This window comes from Haplochromis burtoni, unplaced genomic scaffold (assembly GCF_018398535.1).
Source record: "Haplochromis burtoni strain Fernald_Lab_line unplaced genomic scaffold, NCSU_Asbu1 Contig_139, whole genome shotgun sequence".
NCBI lineage: Eukaryota > Metazoa > Chordata > Actinopteri > Cichliformes > Cichlidae > Haplochromis > Haplochromis burtoni.
In genome coordinates this window covers 1,332,956-1,353,768 of record NW_024582500.1, presented here as the reverse complement: position 1 = coordinate 1,353,768, position 20,813 = coordinate 1,332,956, and the positions used below count along the sequence as shown (strand labels likewise).

The 20,813-nt window shown below is 39.1% G+C and overlaps 1 protein-coding gene across 2 annotated transcripts in view; it reads left to right on the top strand.

Moving 5' to 3' along the window:
- Positions 1-20,813, top strand: part of LOC102310751 (gamma-aminobutyric acid receptor subunit gamma-3) — a 177,525-nt gene that overhangs the window by 112,591 nt on the left and 44,121 nt on the right. For both annotated transcript variants that reach the window (XM_042224485.1, XM_042224484.1), the window contains exon 7: positions 17,799-17,936. In XM_042224485.1, the coding sequence (XP_042080419.1) occupies positions 17,799-17,936 (138 nt within the window). The remainder of the gene's footprint in view (positions 1-17,798; positions 17,937-20,813) is intronic.

Sequence of the window (20,813 nt, the reverse complement as noted above, 5' to 3'; positions counted from 1 at the left end):
GGGTAAACTGATCTTTCACCGTCTGTGTCTCTGGCGTATCTGACTGGCACATGAAGGCACACAGGTGTCTGAGCAGCGCACAGACTGGGGGAGGGTCAGACTGGCCAATGATTGGTCGCTCTGTGGATCTGACAAACACACTCTAAAGGACTAAGTCCTGCCCCCACACCATTTATACATTACATATACATATGTACATATTAATTAAACTTATGTTTACATGCTTTTTATCAGTATTTATTATAATTAACTTTGTTTTTAATCAATATTTATTTATACTTTTAATCCCGTTTTTAACACTGGGTTACACTTCACATACAAGGTCTTAAGTAACGAGGCCCCACTTTATCATAAAGAGGTTTCTTACTGTTAAAGAGGAGTTTTTCCTTCCCACTGTTGCTAAGTGTTTGCTCATAAGGCAGGAGTGTCCAACTGTATAAATAAAATTGAATTGATTCACAGTGGGTAGTTCCATGTGTTTGATTTGGCAGATCCCCTTACACAACCCTAAAGGGATTTGTGTCTCTTTCCAGGATCAAACCAGGGATTTTTTGCTTGTTAGGTGAATGTGTAAACCACCACACTATGAAACCATGTACAACATTGTTTGAATGTGCAAAAAGTTTCCACAGTCAAATCATAGTGAAAGTCACCTTAGTTACTGAAGTCTAGGAGTTATAAAATACATAAATGGATTTAGAAGTCCTACATCCACACTTAAGCAAGTTACTTCAGCAAATGGATGGGTACACCCAAAGTATCTTTCTACTCAATTTTGAGCACTCAAAAAGCTCAAAGAGAGTCTCATTCACCCAGTCACACACATGCAGTGCTTTTATCTAAGCACTTTTATATCTAACTTTCACACTCAAATCAATGTATCAGCAATTCAGGTTTAAATATCTTATTCAAGGATACTTTCACACAAGGACAAGAAGCACTGGGGGTCGCTCCACCAACCTTCCAACTGGTAGATGACCCGCACTATCACCTGAGCCATAGCCACCCCAAACAAACAAAAGGTGTTAGGTTGTTAGACTGAATCTTATCTGGAATCAAGTAACCAAAAGAACAGCAGAGTAGATCCTGAGTGTCTGTATGTTGATTCAACAGGGATAATATTAAATTAAAGTTGACACCTAAGAACTTCATGCATTATTTGTATCTCCACCATAAACTGATGCAGGAAAAGTACAAAGTGGATGATAGAATGTAAAACGTTAAAGTCTTGACCCTCAAAATATCCTTGTGTCTAAACCCAACCAAGTAGTTTTTAATAACTAAGCTTAACAGCAAGTGAAAGTAGAAGACAAATGAGAAAATTGTTAGAAAGTGTAAAATTGTTAGAAAGTGACAAAATACAGTGGTGTCTGCAAGATGCAAAGAGGATATCCTGCCTTGGAAACTGTTATCTCTCAGCAGTCGATATTACTGCATCTGGTGTGTCAGAGCGACGTTGCCAAAGAACACCTTGTGTGTAATATGGAGACAAAAGATGCATCTGGCAAAAAAAACAGCATTTTTTTTACCCATCACGATGAAAACTTGTTGGCCAGCCAGCTCAAATCTTGATGTGGTCCAGTATTTGAAAGTGAGCTGTTGCTTCCACATTGTTAGAATACAAATAGCAGTTGATTGCTGAATATTTAGTAGCAAGGAAATTACAATACTGGATTTGTTGGATAAATGGCATCCTATCACGGTACCACGCTGGAAAACACTGAGTGCCTGAGAGTGACCCATTCTTTAACAGATGTTTGTAGAAGTAGTTTGCATGCCTAGGTGCTTTATTTTATACACCTGTGCAAGTGACTGGAACACCTGAATTCATTGATTTGGACAGTGAGTGATTACTTTTTACAGTGTAGTGGATGTTTTCATGAGATGATCATATTAGGGATATCGGTTTTCAGTGGTATCAAATAAGGGAAAAAATGTCTGAAATGGATTATTGAGCACAGGCTTGTACAAATCATATGTTCAAGGTTGCTTTTCAGGGTTTCAAAGCGTTTTACAACATCATGAAAAAAATTATCATTGTTGGCAGCTTCAGCCACATGGCACTGGACCTGCTGTATGCCATTTAAAATCTGGAAATATACAACTGACCATCAGAAACCAGATAAAAGAAAAGAAAATGTAATAGTAGTATCCAGTGGTCCACAGTTGTAACATGTAAAACAAATTTTTATTTGCGTTTCTCTCACAATACCCCTCACAGACAAAAGCACCTCGTGTCCCTACCACCCTGCCCACCCGCCAAGCTGAAAAGCACTAAACACCTGAAAATGCAAATGCAAGGGAGGAGGTGCAGATTTTCTGGCACAATATCTCCATGCAGTCCCTTAGTAAACAAGGACAAACCCAGTTTTATTGTTTAGTGGCTGAAAAAGGGGGGCTGCTAATCCTCAGCAAATATCCTCTTTTTTAATTCAGTGGTCTGTTTGCAGTGAAGCTGCTCTGCTGCTCGAGTTACAGTCTTCCAGGGTTGCATTATTTCTAGAGTATGTTATTTTTAAAAGTATTTTTTTAATTATATACAATTTGAACCATAATTCAAAGTAAAACAAGAGTCTTCAGTAATGTTATAAAGCTGTTTAAAATCCCAGAATATTGCCATAAGCTCTATCTATCTATCTACACATATATACATATATATATACATATATACATATACATATATATACACATATACATATACACATATATACATATACATATACACATATATACATATACATATATACATACATATATACATATACATATACATATATACATAAATATATACATATACATATACATATATACATACATATATACATATACAAATAAATATATACATAAACATATACATATAAACATACATATACAATATAACCACACATACATCATACAATACCCAATATATCATACACACACATATATACAATATATTATAACTATACGTCCACACATATATACATATAATATATATGTGTATACAACTCACATATATACATATATACATATATATGTCACAATATACATATTATACCATACATTATAGTATATACACAATATACTATATATATATACCATATATATATATATCATACTTATATCATAACATATATACTTGATATAACACATATATTATATATATATACTACACATATATACAGTACTATATTATATCATATCAAACATATAATATACAGTACAAGGAGTATATTATAATATCATATATATAAGCGTATATATCACATATATGTATAACATTATATAACTAATGAAAGATATAGGAGTAGAGCGTACTAATACCGTAAAACAAACGTAGTAAGGTTCTAAATAAAACGTAAGGAATAAAAACTTATAACCATAAAGCAAATTATATAAATATGTATATATATATATATATATATACTATATATATATATATATATATATATATATATATATACACCCAGCACGCCCCTGCGGGCGGTTTATCCTTCAAGCTCGGGTCCTCTACCAGAGGCCTGGGAGCTTGAGGGTCCTGCGCAGTATCTTAGCTGTTCCCAGGACTGCGCTCTTCTGGACAGAGATCTCCGATGTTATTCCCGGGATCTGCTGGAGCCACTCGCCTAGCTTGGGAGTCACCGCACCTAGTGCTCCGATTACCACGGGGACCACCGTTACCTTCACCCTCCACATCCTCTCGAGCTCTTCTCTGAGCCCTTGGTATTTCTCCAGCTTCTCGTGTTCCTTCTTCCTGATATTGCTGTCATTCGGAACCGCTACATCGATCACTACGGCCGTCTTCTTCTGTTTGTCTACCACCACTATGTCCGGTTGGTTAGCCACCACCATTTTGTCCGTCTGTATCTGGAAGTCCCACAGGATCTTAGCTCGGTCATTCTCCACCACCCTTGGGGGCGTCTCCCATTTTGACCTCGGGACTTCCAGGTTATACTCGGCACAGATGTTCCTGTACACTATGCCGGCCACTTGGTTATGGCGTTCCATGTATGCCTTGCCTGCTAGCATCTTGCACCCTGCTGTTATGTGCTGGATTGTCTCTGGGGCATCTTTACACAGCCTGCACCTGGGGTCTTGTCTGGTGTGATAGACCCCAGCCTCTATGGATCTTGTACTCAGAGCTTGTTCTTGTGCTGCCATGATTAGTGCCTCTGTGCTGTCTTTCAGTCCAGCTTTGTCCAGCCACTGGTAGGATTTCTGGATATCAGCCACCTCCTCTATCTGCCGGTGGTACATACCGTGCAGGGGCCTGTCCTTCCATGATGGTTCCTCGTCTCCCTCCTCTTTCTTGGGTTTCTGCTGCCTGAGGTATTCACTGAGCACTCGGTCAGTTGGGGCCATCTTCCCAATGTATTCTTGGATGTTCCTTGTCTCATCCTGGACTGTGGTGCTGACACTCACCAGTCCCCGGCCCCCTTCCTTCCGCTTAGCGTACAGCCTCAGGGTGCTGGACTTGGGGTGAAACCCTCCATGCATGGTAAGGAGCTTTCTTGTCTTTATGTCAGTGGCTTCTATCTCCTCCTTTGGCCAGCCTATTACCCCAGCAGGGTATATACATAGTATACATACATACTATATACATATACGATATATGTATATGTGTGTGTATATATGTATATGTATATATATATATATATATATTAGGGGTGCAACGATACACAAAATTCACGGTTCGGTTCGATACTTTGGTGTCACGGTTCGATATTTTTTCGATACAAAAAAATGTTCATGCATTTTTAATTTGTCATTTATTAAAATTATAAATATATATTTTAACTCAAAAGTACAGTTTTTAAATTTAACCCTAACCCTTGTGCGTGTTTTTTATTTTGACAGCGAATGCGCACCTGCGGACCACTTATGTGCAGCCCTGGTTATTTAGCTCGTCATATTGCAGCCACAGAAATTCTTTTGTCCATGAAACCATAAAGCTGCACTTTCTTTTTGCCTTATAGTCTGATTTGTCATAACTTCTCCGTTTTGTGGTAAGCTTTTCTTTGGCTGTCACTTCTTCACCCTGACCTGTCTTATTTGGCTCAGCAGAACTGAAATGCTTTTACACGCTCACTCACATAAGCTCAGCGATTCTCTGCGCGATCAACCTCTCACATGTTTAAGCTTGCTGCGGGAGATTTCACTTGTCATGTTTGCATAGTAAGCTAACGATTAATAAGACGATGTCAGAGGAATTGGTGCGCAAATTATCATCACTCACAGATCAGTGCTGTCGCTCTCTATACACAGTTCGCACGATTGCAAAGTGAAAGCAAAAAACAAGCGCAAATTCAAACGCGATTTCAATATGTCACATATTGACAGTGGCTCACCGATGCCAATGACATAATTACCCAGCTACATTTCCGAAAGAATGCAAAAGCATTGACATATATTTTTCCTTCCTACAATAGCCCGACGGGCAGGGCAGAGATAGATTTTGGTAGCCCGACTGGAAAAATCGCTAGCCCCGGGACGTCGGGCTAGCGATTTTGCAAGCCCTGTATCTGATTGAGGAATCACTCATCTTTGGAAAAGAGAGTTTATTACAGAGAAATGTCTCTTTCCAAAATAAAAGCTATACTATCCGCTTCTTCTGGGCTATATTCTCAGCAGCATAAGGAGAATCATGTGCTAACAGCTGTCTAAATGACTCGGCTAAAGTTAGTAGCATGCTTGTTGTTTTTGTCTTTGCACTAGGATGATGTCGGCGTAAATGTGCAGTCATATTCGTTGTGTTCCCACTAGTGCTTTCAGGTTAATCTCGTTGAAATGACCTTAACGGATGATGTCGGCGTAAATGTGCAGTCATATTTGTTGTGTTCCCACTAGTGCTTTCAGGTTAATCTCGTTGAAATGACCTTAACGCCACAACACAGCAAATCTCCGTTAACGAGCTACCGCCGATCGCTCCGTGCATGGGGCTAGACGGCCAACACGTTAACGAGCTAACTGCGCTAACACACTAGTTCACACCAATGTAATTAAGCATTGCGTGGCACATCCAACATACTGTTTTACTTTAGTCCATGACTCGCTTACCTTCAGGGTCATACGTCACATGAAAACCAAAATAATTCCAAACGCCAGATCTGAATGAGGTTCAATTTGCTTGTTGCAAGCAGAGCTTAACTTCTGTCTCGCTAGCTTGCCCTGCGCTCTTCCTTCTGACTATGCTGTCTGTGTTGAGCGCTCAGTGGATCTGCGCTCGACAGTGCAGCCTAGGCGGAGTAGTCGAACGCAGATTCACTGAGCGCTCAACACAGACAGCATCGTCAGAAGGAAAGTTGATAAAATAAATTACAAATGTTGTATTGTTCGATACATATGCGTACCGAACCGAAAGCACTGTATCGAACGGTTCAATATCGATACGAATATCGTTGCACCCCTAATATATATATATATATATACATATATATATATATATATATATATATATATATACTCAACAAAAATATAACATATATAGTATAGGTAGACCACAAGACAGCTATTTGGTAGCATACAGTATCATAATACCGTATCCTACAGTAGCATACACGTAGAGATAGGATCGTATCATGATAGTCACCACAGTGATCAGGTATATATTATGCACACATATATATTATTTATATAGAGTATATAGCATAACAAATCATAATAGCACTAATAATCACCATATATCCTTAGGGACTAGTAAAGCGCTATAAAAATACAGGCCATTTACCATTTACCATACATATATATATATACACACATATATATATATATATATACACACATATATATCAGTGTTGGGGAGTAACGGAATACATGTACCGCCGTTACGTATTTAAAATACAAAATATGAGTAACTGTATTCCGTTACAGTTACCGTTTAAAAAGGTGGTATTCAGAATACAGTTACTTTGTTGAAATAAATGGAATACACTGGGGTACTTTCCTGTTTCATTTTGTCGCGGGTCAGGACTGTTTGGGTTTTGTTTGACAGCTACGTTCTTTTGTTCCAGGCGGCAGCGTTACGGTTGCCATGGTTACAGGGCGACGCTCTCTCTCTCTGCGACTGTGTGTTTCCTGGGTGAGAGAGCGCCTTTTCGTTGTTGTTGTTGTTGTGCTAAGCTAACAGGCAGAATGCTACAAGCATAGCTCTAAAGAATGTAGCATCATGTTCAGTGTAGTCCGTGCTGCTGGGAGAATGGACTGCCATACACGTTATGTGTCTGTGAGCGCTAGGAGGGAGAAAAAGGGGAGTGGAAAGGTACGAGCAGTCATCGAGCAAAAACGGGAGCTGGAAGCATGTAAATATAATAATAACCACTGCAGCCAAGAAGAGTGCCTGACGAGCCCAGTTGTAAGTAAGCTATTAAGACTCGACTGTACACCTGTGTTCGTGTTTTCCTCCGAAAACAACAAGTTCCGTTGGAGCAGCCTTTCAACGCCTCTCTCTGTCTGTCGCAAGAAAAGTTGACCCACACAACAAAGTAGAGCTATTTTTCGGCTACCAGCCGACAGGGACCCCGCCGTATTATGCTGGGCTTACACTGTGCGATTTTTTCAGTCGCGCGATTCAGCTCCTGCTCAAACTGTACGATTGACTCGCAGGGGTTAGAAGTTCATAGGTCACGATGCAGGGTCTCACACTATACGGCCCGATGCTCTGATGCGACCTGAGTGCTCACACTGTGCGTCCATAAAAATGAAGGTTATAACAGAAATTCTGTCGCTCGCTCTCCCTCTCTGTCTTTCACTCACACAGACACACCACCACCATCAACTTTGCTAAATTGCTAATGAAAAACATTGATCAGGCAGCTGTGATTGAGCAGCAGTGTCGATCCAACTATTTTCACGGTTGTTGTGGTCGTGATAATTTTGTGAGGCCACATCGAAAGGGCTCGGATGGTTCTACAGGTTGTGCCTCCATCGCTTGTGTCCAGATCACACGCTGCACTGCCGTGCTGCTCCGTCTTTTTCACCGACGTTTACGTGTTTGCGCGTGAGCAGTGTGAGCGCCTGTGGTGACACCCTCACGAGCGATTGATGATCGGGAGCTGGTCGTGAGGTGTTAATCACTTCTCGTTACCCCACGTATACTACACGATGCACGACGCACGATGAAGGCCAAAATCGGGCCGATCGCCAAAACGATCGCACGACTCAAAAATCGGCTCAAAATGGGCCAAAAATCGCACAGTGTGAGCCCAGCATTAGTCAGAGGTCCCTTTACTACAGTTCGGAGTCGCGGACCTTCAGTAATAGTAATAAATCACACAGCAATAGTACATTCACGTTGTTGTAAAAAGCATGATAATATTGTAGCGGGTCAGGGCTGTTCGGGGTTCTGCTTGTACAGTTATGTTTTGTGTATGTTGCCATGGTGACGGGTGACGCCCTCTCGCTGCGACGGTGTGTCCTTCCGGGGTCAGAGGGCGCCCTGTGTGTTGTTGTTGTTGCCGCGCTGAGCAGTTAGCTAGCGGCAGTGTTCTTCTGAAAATGTGAATAAACGGCTGTGCTCCCTGGCTAGCTAGACCAAACGATACCTCCGTCTCCTCCTTGTCTGTAAAAATCATGATAATATATTAAGTAATCCAAAGTATTCAGAATACGTTACTGTCATTGAGTAACGTAACGGAATACGTTACAGAATACATTTTGGGGCATGTATTCTGTATTCTGTAATGGAATACATTTTAAAAGTAACCTTCCCAACACTGTCATATATATATATATATACATATATACACATAAAAATAACGTACCAATTAGTAATTGGATGAAATGAATGCAATGATGATAGTGTAGCAGTATAAGTACAGCTGTTGACTTAAATTAATCGGTGGGGCAGTGAAACACAGCTCCCGGACTAGACCAGTACAAAATCAAAAACTACTCAGGATGTTGGAAGCTGTCGAGATGTGCAGGAGACCTTGAAGTGGATATTGACCAGAGCTCTACGTATTCCATATGGACAAAATTATTCGCCTATGACAAAGTGGAAGCATTGTATTACTGCAAAGCAAACCACAAAGACACAGCCATGAAACTAACGTAAAAGTTGCCAACACTCTGCTGACTCAGTAATTGCAGAGTTCTGCCATCCTGTGGCATTAACATCAGCTCAAAAACATCATAGTTATGTAATTTTCTGGCACAATATCTCCATGCAGTCCATGCAGGTGTTTGTTATTTTGAATCACAAAAGTCATTATTTTGGAAGGAAACCTTTGAAACAAGATTTAGAATTAATTAGGTAAAAATACTAAATCTTTTTTTTTTTTAATCACAATCGAGCGAAGGAAGACTTTTTCCAGATTTTTTGACTGTTCCTTTACATAGTCAGAAACTCCCCAAATATCATAAAAGAAAATCAAGTCAATAAAAGCAATGCAAGAAGCTTTTTTGCTGCCATGAAATTAGTCTCCCCTGCATCTCATTAGCAAGCCCATCATCGAAAAGATAAAAATCACATTCGATTATGTTTGACAGGTCATTCTGTTGGCCCAGAAATCTTTCTCTGATTTATTTTACATAATAATCATTACCCAGTGCAGCTACAAATGGCAGTATTTGTCAGCGCCCATTATTAAACCTCCACCCAGCATTGAGTTCAGATAATCCAATTCCATTTTCTAACATATATAGAATTTGTTCACTGTGTGATGAAACAGTACTGCAGTTACTGAAAGAGCTATTGACCATAAATTGGCTTCCATTATGTCTCTTCTCTTAGTGAAAGGTTTCACAGTAAATAACCCTTTTCTCCAAGGTCCATGTGGTTGGACATTTATCCTCCATCAAAGAGAACGACATCTGTCAGCAACATCAGGCAAACCCATCTGAGTTGAATTTCAGGAAATTTGGTGAACAGGTAAACCTCGACTAAAGGATGCTGTGGTAGTGTCCCCAACAGTGTCACCAGCAAAGCACCCCCACACCATCACACCTCCTCCGCCATGCTTCACGGTGGGAACCATGCATGTAGAGACCATCCGTTCACCTTTTCTGTGTCTCAAAAAGACACGGCGAGTGGAAGACCAACAATCTAAAATCTGGACTCATCAGACCAAAGCACAGATTTCCACTGGTCTAATGTCCATTCCTCGTGTCCCTTGGCCCAAACACTCTTCTGCTTGTTGCTTTTCCTTGGTCGTGATTTCTTAGCAGCTATTTGACCATAAAGGCCTGATTCGCGCAGTCTTCTCAAAACAGTTGATGTAGAGATGTGTCAGCAGCAGAGGTGACTCTTGGTCTTCCTTTCCTGGGGCGGTCCTCATGTGAGCCAGTTTTGTCACAATGCTTTATGGTTTTGGGGTCTGCACTTGAGGACACAGTCAAAGTTTTAGTAATTTTCAGAACTGACTGACTGACCTTCAGCTCTTAAAGTATCGATGGACTGTTGTTTCTCTATACTTAGCTGATTGGTTCTTGCCATAATATGAATTCTAACAGTTTTCAAATAGGGCTGTCAGCTGTGTACCAACCTGACTTCTGCACAACACAACTGATGGTCCCAACCCCATTAAGACGCAAGAAACTCCACAAATAAACCCTGACAAGACACACCTGTGAAGTGAAAACCATTTCAGGTGACTGCATCATGAAACTCAATGAGAGAAGGCCAAGGGTTTGCAGCCCTGTCAACAAAGCAAAGGGTGGCTACTTTGAGGAATCTAAAATATAAGACACATTCAGAGTTATTTATCATTTTTTTCTTTGCTACATAATTCCATGTATCTTGTTTCATATATTTGATGCCTTCAGTATGTAACTACAATATAGAAAGTAGTAATAACAATGAAAAAACATGAAATGAGAAAGTGTGCCCAAACCTTTGACTGGTAGTGTATATAGGACCAATTTACAACAACAGTCAGGTGCTTAATATTGTAAGGTAAAGACAATAATACAACAATACAGAGAAACACCTACAATGAGACAACCCTCTATGACCAGGCAATTTGGCAAAGGTGGGAAGGAAAAACAGTTTTAATTTAGCCACTGAAGCTGAATTACCCCTGCACAAGGGTCACCCAAACAAATGGAACATTGGCTTAAAGGGAGGGGGAATAGAATAGTGTAAGATAAAGGTTATTTTGAACTATGAATCTCCTGTTCATTTCTTACAGTTTATCTGTGACTCACCTCTAGAATAAAAATATGTGGCTGGGAATTAGCACGATAGGTTCCCTTTATGGAGCAACAGAAACTACATTTGTATCTGTCATAGAATGAATTTCAAGAAATTCTTATTTTATATTTATTTATTTGAATGTCCCCTATTCTGGAGACAGCATCCATCTCTGCACATGTGTTTTTGATAACCTGTTTATCCATTTCAAGGCTCCAAAAAAGCCAATTTCCATCAGTCTTAACGGTGCAGTACAACTGAGCAGCAAGTGTTTCTCTCAGGTCGTCTCCTTCTGTTACGCATAGATGAGTTGCCAGCCTATAAGTGGCATATTCCACGGCAGATGGTCCACGATATGAAGCGCTGCTGTAGGGGAGCAGGAGGATAGACAGAGAGAGAGAGGGCCAGAACCAGTCATTGAACACTAGAATGACATCTGAAAATGAAGCCATAATTGTCCCTCACTTTTCAGCTCTGTCCAATCACGTGCAGCCTTCTAGTGTGCAGTAACATCCAACTACATTTCTGTGTTACCACTCAAGGCACGCAGCAGCTGATGTGTTATAATACCGTCAAAGTCTAATGTTCAAGGCTTTTAAAATGTTCTCTCTTCATCATGAAGCAAATTAGAAACCTCCCCATTACGGCTGCAATCAGTTTCATATATTGAGATGGAACATAATATTCTTGATGGATGCGTTCATGGCCTCACTAATTTCACTTATTAATTCAGAGTATTTTTCGATAGCAGCTGTATTCCTGACAGGCATTATGCAAGCAATCCGACACCGTGAAAACATGTTTTGAATTAGTGGCTTCACCTTGTTTCAAAGATGCTTTTAAGCTGCTCTATCTTTCTTTGTTACTCTAGTCTCTTTATGGTAGTGATTTCTGTTAAATGGCGATCTCAGTATAAAAGGTAGCAAACGATAAAACTAACAAGCCATCATTACAGGCACTTTGCACTCATGCAGCTCTCCACATCAGAGCTGTGCTTCAATCATTTTCTTTAAAAATACCTAGTGTGGTGCAACATATGGAGGATATTTACATTTCAAAAGCATGCATCATTAAATATGAGAAATGGAATATGTGTTACAAAATGCTGGCCATGAATAAGAGTCAGAAAAAACATGTTACATATTCAGTGCTAGGTTTAAGTAACCTTACAAAGTCTGCACTGTAAATTAAAACAAGACCTCCTGTGAGAGGCCACATAGTGCTTCAGGCTAAATGGTAATGCATTTTCTATAGCTGTGTTATCGCTGTAACATTTGACAATCAGCACTTCAAAGAAATGATGGGGATTTAATTAGTTTGCGGGCATTTGTCGTGGCACAACTTTAACATATTTAAGAGGCCAGTCACTGAACTTACTACCATTTATTGCTATTGCCATTGACCGGCGGAGCCTGGTTCTGCCTGAGAGGTTCTTTCCTGCTAAAAGGGAGTTTTTTCCTTCCCACTGTCACTGTCACCAAGTACTTGCTTGGGCTGATTGTTGGTTTTTGTCTCCATTATCGTGGGGTCTTTACCTTACAATAAGAAGAACGTTGTGATGATTGTTATTGTGAATTGAGGAGAACATGACTGTCTGTAATAAGCTGTATGAAATCCAGTATTTTTGAGGGCATTTTGTTCAAAAACACAAAGGTCAGCTGCATAGTGGAAGAGAAAAAAGAGTAAAGCTTCAAATCATTTTGATTCTGTGGACAATGATTGCATGCTTCACTTCTAACAGAACCCTTTGATTCCATAAAATGTTGAACTTACATTGGCATGGGAGAAGAGCTGTGAATTCCTCTTGGCTCGAGTATTTCATCCACTAATTGTTCAGATATTTTGGTAAAAGCCAAAAAGTGTCAATCTGACAGTGGTGTTACATATAAAGTCAAGAAACTTTCCAAATTCCAAAGCATTTATCCTCTGGGTTCCAGTTTTTTCGAGATATTTCAGTCCTGACAAGGGGTGTAGGACCTTCACTGACCAACAAACTGACATTGCCATCCCTAAAGCTGTCCTGCTAGTGTGTAACAATCAAGAAACATCAGTGTATCTCAGTGCTGTTGAAACAGACTAGTCATGCATTAAAAGATGCAATCAGCAGTCCTCACTCCATCATGCTCAAAAAAAGAAAGCACAAGACCTCCATCATGGCTGCCACAGGGGTTTTTACAGTACTTGAAACCCCCACAAAGGTTCATGTTCAGTCGTGGCTGAGCATTCATGTCGCTCAGGTTTTGTGTTCTTGTTTTCATTTTGAAAAGCTCATCTAAAATGTCAAACCTTTGGGTGTCACTGTGACGAACAAGGGATGCAATCCAGTGCTTAGAGTTTAAGCATATTCCCAAAGCAGCTGACGCTGGAAATGAACCTCGACTGACCTTCTGTACAATGTGCTTGCAGGCTCTTTCTTTTCTTTTCCTTCACTTTTTCAGTCAGCTAATCGTTACTAAGCACAGTAAACTCTTACTTTTGGACAGAAAGTCCTTTCTTCTTAAAATAACTTAGTCTATTTATATGTATATATGTGTATACTGAACTTCTTAATCCTTTAAGTGGTTGTGATTCAGGACCACGGGCTTGTTGAAAAAGAGGAATGTCTTCTATTAGCTTGCATTATATAAAAAAGCTAGAAGAAATCAAATTTAATTAACTGGCTTTGTTTAGAGGGATGTGGCAGAAGAAGGCCTCTCTTGTCTTCTTTGTTTGGAGAGTTGGAAGGGAGAATATTAGAATCAAGGCCAGAGACAGCTGTAATTTATAAGATTGTGAAAGAACATGTGGCTTCAGGGGGCTTTTAAAAGCATGAAGGCTCTTGTAGCTATGGAGATACACTGGCAACACAATGGTAATACTGTCTGCAGAAAAGATAACTGTAAAACACACACCAAGAGAAATATGATGGCAATAATATTTGCCAACTACATCCCTCTTGCATCATGGTGATTGCTCCTCTTGGTTATAGATGGCTATCCTCTAAATTAGACCATTTACATAATTAGTCTGGTTGCCAGTACAGGGCACGACAAGCCTTGCCACTTGCTCATTACTGCTGTCACTCATTTTTGCATGTCAAACTGGTTCAACTTGTCAATTGAGCTCAGCTTTTTTTCTTTTACTTACAAGGAGACACCAGTGTTGTTGATGTATTAGCTTTCAAGAAAATTCAATTCCCAATGTGCTTGCTAGTGCTTGTGTCTAATGTCTACCCCCGAGCAATACCCTGCATGTGAAACTGTGCCATTTTAAGGTTGAACATCTCCAGAATTAGTACAGAACATAGTGGCTCCAGCTTTAAAGCCTTTTGAGCAGGCCATTCTCCTTGTAAGCACTCCATGGAAAAATCACTTTTACATGTCACTGAAGTGGAACAATGGGCTTGTAACAGAAACACATATCTGACAACACGCTACATTAAAAGAAAAATCGATTTTTATTAAGAAAAAGGCAAGCCACTTCTATTATCTTTTTCTTTAAAAGTAGCCTAGAGGCTGTCTTTTTACCATTACCCTTTAACATGTACCAGGTCCCCAGTTGCCTCTTTTGAGTTTTGAAAGAAAACTAATAGATAGAAACAGTCAGTCAAAATCTAGTAAGATGTGTGGCTACATAAAGAATGGTGTCTGGGTCCAGATCCAGACTGCTGGCCACCTATTGGTGAGGGCATAGAACAGAATTTATAATGGTCTCTAACAAAATAATGCCGCACTTCTTAATTATTTTAAACAACTCACAATATAAAACATTTTTCTTTGGACAAGGTGTTTCCCTTAGATTATAAAATGTATTCACTTGGACAGTTTGCATTTTGGAAAACACTTCCCCCAAAAAACACTTTCTGAGAGGCAGACTCACTTTAGCATTCTCTTGAACGACTAGTGTCCCCACAAATTCAAAACCTCCACATCAGTGCCGGTATAAGTAGTAGAATTTAAACAGGAAATAAAAAACCTTCTTTTTAAAGTTTTCTTCAGAAAGTCACATGTTTTCAATAGTTTGAAAAAACATAAATAAATAACCAAACTCTGAACCACTAAACCTCTGAGCCACTGTATGGATGTATCATTGAAATTATTGTAGAAACACAGCCATACTGCCAACGCCACGATAGGTGCGTGAACAGCTGTAACAAAACAAGAGCTGCAACAGTAGTAAGTTTTCTAATGTAACCAAATTTTCTTTTCTTGTAACGTAACAGCACTGCTCTTTAGGCAACAGCAGCTCAACCCAAATATGCTCCAATAGCAAAGTTTGGCAGCAACTTATTTAATTTGAATCAATTTCTCGCTATTATAATAACAATGGAATTTGTTTGGTACCCTAAAAAATACCGGGTTCGTGACTCAAAGCATGCGCTAACCTCATCATCTGCTAGGTTGCCTGTGACCCATGTAGAGTTAGGCTTGGGCTAGGTTCATTTCCACCCATAATAGGTAATTTTTACCTATTTGGTATTCCCAAATGACTATCTTATAATGCCCAAATTGCATCTTAGAGAGATGATTTGATAGAGGACTTCTGTTTTCTGGAACTGTGTTGTTTAGCATGAGACTCAACAACACCCTAGCCCTACCAGTAAACCGTTTACTGGCCATCAGACAGTGTTGGGGAGTAATGGATTACATGTACCGCTGTTGTTCTGGGAATCCATCCTACCTGGCAAACCATCCTACCCGTTGTTTCTGCGCATGCGCACAACACGAAATTAAGTGGCGAACTGTCCTACCTTTGTGAATATTAGCTAGAAAAATACTCTGATGGGTTAAATTAACTGCCAAACCATCCTACCTTTGTGAATGTCACCTACAAGCATACTTAAACAGCTAAAATTAAGTGGCAAATCGTCCTACTTTTGTTAATCTGAGCTAGAAGCATACTTTAACAGCTAAAATTAAGTGGCAAATCACCCTACCTTTCTTAATAAGAGCTAGAAACATACTCTGACGGGTAAGATTAAGTGCCAAACCATGCTATCTTTGTGAATGTTACCTAAAGGCATACTTTAATGGGCAAAGTTAAGTGGCAAACCGTCATACCTACTTAAATTGGTGCTGGAATTACTCTGTGACAGCAGAAATGTGCATAAACTACTTATGGTAGGACGTTTTGCCAAAGTAGGATGGTTTGTCAGAACACCGTTAGGTATTTAAAATACAAAATATGCGTAACTGTATTCCGTTACAGTTACCATTTAAAAAGGTGGTATTCAGAATACAGTTACTTTGCTGAAATAAAGGGATTACATGGTGGTTTTTTCCTGTTTCATATGTTCGGCTATGCCCTCTCTATTTTTGGTTTCCATGCCCCAAACAAAACGCGCATTAAGAGGCTCTAATGCCTGTATCTCAATCTCGCGACCCATGTCACCCCTACTTGTATGGCATTATTTTTGTGCCACTATTCTGAGCGCACGTAAAAAAAATTTGAGCACACGTAAAAAAAGATTTGCAGGTGCGTTATGAGGAGAAATTTATTTTGAGCAAAGAAAAGCTAAATTTGAGTGAACAAAACTCATTGCTGCATGCAAAAAAATGTATTTTTGTAATATTCACAAAAATAACGCCATATACTTGCGGCCGCATAATGACGTGAAGAAATATTTTAAAAAATTATTCACAAAAATGATTTAATATGAAGGCAATAGGCAGAGTGTTACAGCATCGCCCTAAGAATGTAGCTTCATGGGCAGTGTAGTCCGTGCTGCAGGGAGAATGGACTGCCATACCCGTTATGTGTCTGTGAGCGAGGGAGGGAGAAAAAGGAGAGTGGAAAAGTACGAGTTGTCACCGAGCAGAAACGGGAGATGGAAGTATGTAAATATAATAATAACCACTGCAGCCAAAAAGAGTGCCTGATGAGCCCAGTTGTAAGTAAGCTATTAAGACTCGACTGTACAGTTTTTTTGTGTTTTTCTCCGAAACAATAAGTTCTGTTGAAACAGCCTTTCAACGCCTCTCTCTGTCTCTCGCTAGCAAAGCTGACCCAGATAACAAATTAAAGCTAGTTTTCAGCTACGAGCCCGACACAGAACCCGACGTATTAGCCAGAGGTCCCTTTACTACGGTTCGGAGCCGCAGACCTGTTTTATATACACATGAAACAGTTTTCTATATGAGATCGCTGCAAAAAATGCAGCCTTACCTAATGTCCACCCTACTGTTACTCATTTTATATTAAGATTTAAAAATCTAGTCGGTATTGGTATGGCGAGTAACCTTCAGTAAAAGTAATAATTCACATTCATGTAGTTGTAAAAAGCATGATAATATAATAGGTAATCCAAAGTATTCAGAATACGTTACTAACGGAATACGTTACAAAATACATTTTGGGGCATATATTCTGTAATCTGTAGTGGAATACATTTTAAAAAAAACCTTCCCAACACTGCCATCGGATGTATGTTACTTTAAGAGGTTAAGATGAAAACTACAGTAAATAATTCAAGAGGATTTGTTCACTATGGTTGTACATAATAGATTTCAAGGAAACAAGTTGTTCAGTTGGTCTGCAGTCCACTCAACTACTAACAAAAACTGGCTGTATATAACATATATAATTTAGGCATAAAATAAAAACTGCATTGTTGCAACAATCTTTTCTGTATTCTTTATTTCAACTTTTATTTCTACCTTTCTCTCCCTTTCATATTCTTTCATTTACACCAAATTCTCCATGTGGTTTCCAGACGGCTACCCACGAGATGAGATTGTGTACAAATGGAAGCGAAACTCAGTGGAGACATCTGATCAGAAATACTGGAGGCTTTACCAGTTTGACTTCATGGGGCTCAGAAACACTACGGATGTCCTCACGACTACGGCTGGTAAGTAAAGTGCTGAGAAAAGTTCAAGGAAAGGTTGAGAACTCTTCACTTCAGTGAGAGAGAACGTGCTGAACTATAGCATTTCATTCATTTTTGACAAATAATAGTAAGAAACTAAAGAAAATAGGCAATAGTGGAGGTCACAGGGCAACTGGAGTTGGCAGGGGTTCACAGTTAAGCTGAAGAACTGTTCAGCCTCTCGTGCTTCTTCACTACCTTGGTGCCTCAAGCTTCGCACACGTTAAGATTAGCACCATGCCCATAAATGTAATCATATAACTACAAGCTCAAAGCTCATAAGTATTCCCCTCGGGTGTAAGGCCAAATAGGTTTTTCCACTGACATTAATCACCAAGATTAAACATTAAAAAGGAAGTTTAATTATTCACTTCTTTCCATCTCCCTTCCCATGCTGTTAGACCTTGTATACTTTGACAATTTAATGTAAGTTTAGGAAGGAAAAAAGTACTGTTGCCCCAACAAGTTCCTATAATTACATGCACATTTGGGACAAGCTCTTAATGTATATTCATTCTTCCACATGACCCTTGGAGATAAAAACTGATACTGACTGGCTTAAAAATGAGGCATAATGAACGACGGATCTATCTCGAAGAACACTTCACACCAATTGTTAACCCCTTTTAACCTTGTTTATGAGTTGCATGTTCCCCGTGGTTTCAGCCATGTGCTCTTTTGTCTTCGGAGAGACGTGCTCAGATCTGCATAATGTGACCTGATTCAGCTTTCTAAGAGCTGAACCTTCATTCATTAATATTTGAGGAAATAGAGTATGATTAGGAGAGTGATAACAGGGAGTGGCATCAAATTAAGGTGGTAATAAGTTGTACTGCTTTATTCTTGTTTTGCAAAATGTAGAAGCATTGTACTTTTGTGTAGTCATTTTCTTTCCAGTGCTTAAATACAGCGTATAAACTGTATAAAAAGTAAGGAAGCGTATGTTTGGCCGGTTATTTCTTTGTTGGAACAATGCTTCTTAGCAATAAATCTTATATAGTTTGATAAGCATATTTATTTTCCATTAAATTTTGCCACATTTGTAAGAAAAATACAATGCAGAGTTGAGTATGTGGGTTGTGCCCTTGAAAAACCAACCAAATTGTCTCTGTGAGCGCCAAACAGCTTATTGTGCTACTGATGCTTGTTTTGAACTTCAGGTGAAATCAGGTGTGTACCTACAAATAGCGGCATCTGTGAACATGGACCTGGCTATAGTGTTCAGTTGGTGTCTGCTGTAAACATACTACCCTTGACTGATTTGGATAATTTGATTTGTTTCTTCAGACTTCAATCACCCAATCCAGTAAATCACACCAAACAGCAGTCAATGTCAAAATAAACTGTTTGGCATTGACAGAGAAATGTCAAGGGTTTAATGTTGTATCATCTAAGGGGAAATAAACAGGCTTTCCAACAGCATAAGATTTATTGCCAAGAATCATTGTTACAACAAAGAAATATTCGACCTAACAGAAATTTCTTTGCTGGTGCTGGTTTAGTTTATTTGTTTCAGATCTATTTTTATGCTTTTTAGTGGGGAGGGCTGATGTACAATTAAAAAAAAAAAATGAAATTTTGCTATATTATGTTCTGAAAGTGCAACCAAAGCTTTGCCTCAGCAAAGAACAAAGGTGAGAGTTCATCAAGTACAATGATATATTTAAAAAACCAAATGAAGCCAACTGGGAAGCTGATTTCATAATCAAGTCAGTCCCTACAGACTCTTAAAGATAGAGGCCCAACTTTTAACTTCTATGTATAGTTTCCCCCTTTATAACATTTGTATGGTAGTTAATTTTCTTTTAGGTCATTTTTGCTTTGACTGCTCTGATACAGGTTTTTATAGCTTCAGGGTCTGTTAGATCTCATTTCCACTAACTGGAGTAATTGAACATAACCTCGGTAATTTCCAGCCATGCAAGAAGTTTGTGATTCAGTTTTGGTTTGTGAATTCCAAGTGTTTTTTTTTTTTCAGATTGTTACTCATCAGTAATTAGTAGATATGTGTGTCTGTGCATTGTACCCATACAATTTGTGGATGTTTCACACCTTTTGGAAAAGACTTGCTATTGTGACCTTTTCTACACTACTGCTTGATTGGCATACACGGATGGGATACATGCTTTAACAAACCTAGTTGCAAAGCAGTTGGCATGTTTCTGCCATTAAATTTAAAATGAGCTACTGTTTTTTTTCTTAAAATGATAGTTCAAACAGTTAAATAATTATTTTTTTCTTCATATAGCACCAAATCATAAAAACAGTCAGCTCTATTAATACAATGAAAACCCCAGCAATCAAACGACCTCCTGTGAGAAAGCACTCTACAACTGTGGGGAGGAAAAACTCCCTTTTAACAGGAAGAAATCAGAACCAGGCTTAGGGAGGGGACAACCACAGTCCTTCACAAAAGCCTAATAATAACTAATGATTAAATATAAAGTGGCGCAAAGAAACACAAAGATCATGGAAAACTTCACCAGCAGCCTAGGCCTGCTGCAGCATAACTAAGGGAGGATTTGGGGTCACCTGGTCCAACCTTAACTATAAACTTTATCAGTATGGTAAAAAAAAAAAAAAAAAAGTATGAATTTACCTAGATTTTGTTTGGAACTTTATTTGTTGAACTATATTAAAATTATATTAGATATTATATTAGGATAATTCTAATATAATATCTAATATAATTTTTGTCTACCAAAGTGTTACTGCCTGCAGATAGCTATACATACATAAGTGAAGCCTGGCATAGTACATCATGGCTGGACCACTGTATCTGTACAGCTGATGGACATGCAGCTTTAGCAAACATGACTATTAGGTACGAGGTAACTGTGTCAGACCATATACCTTGGG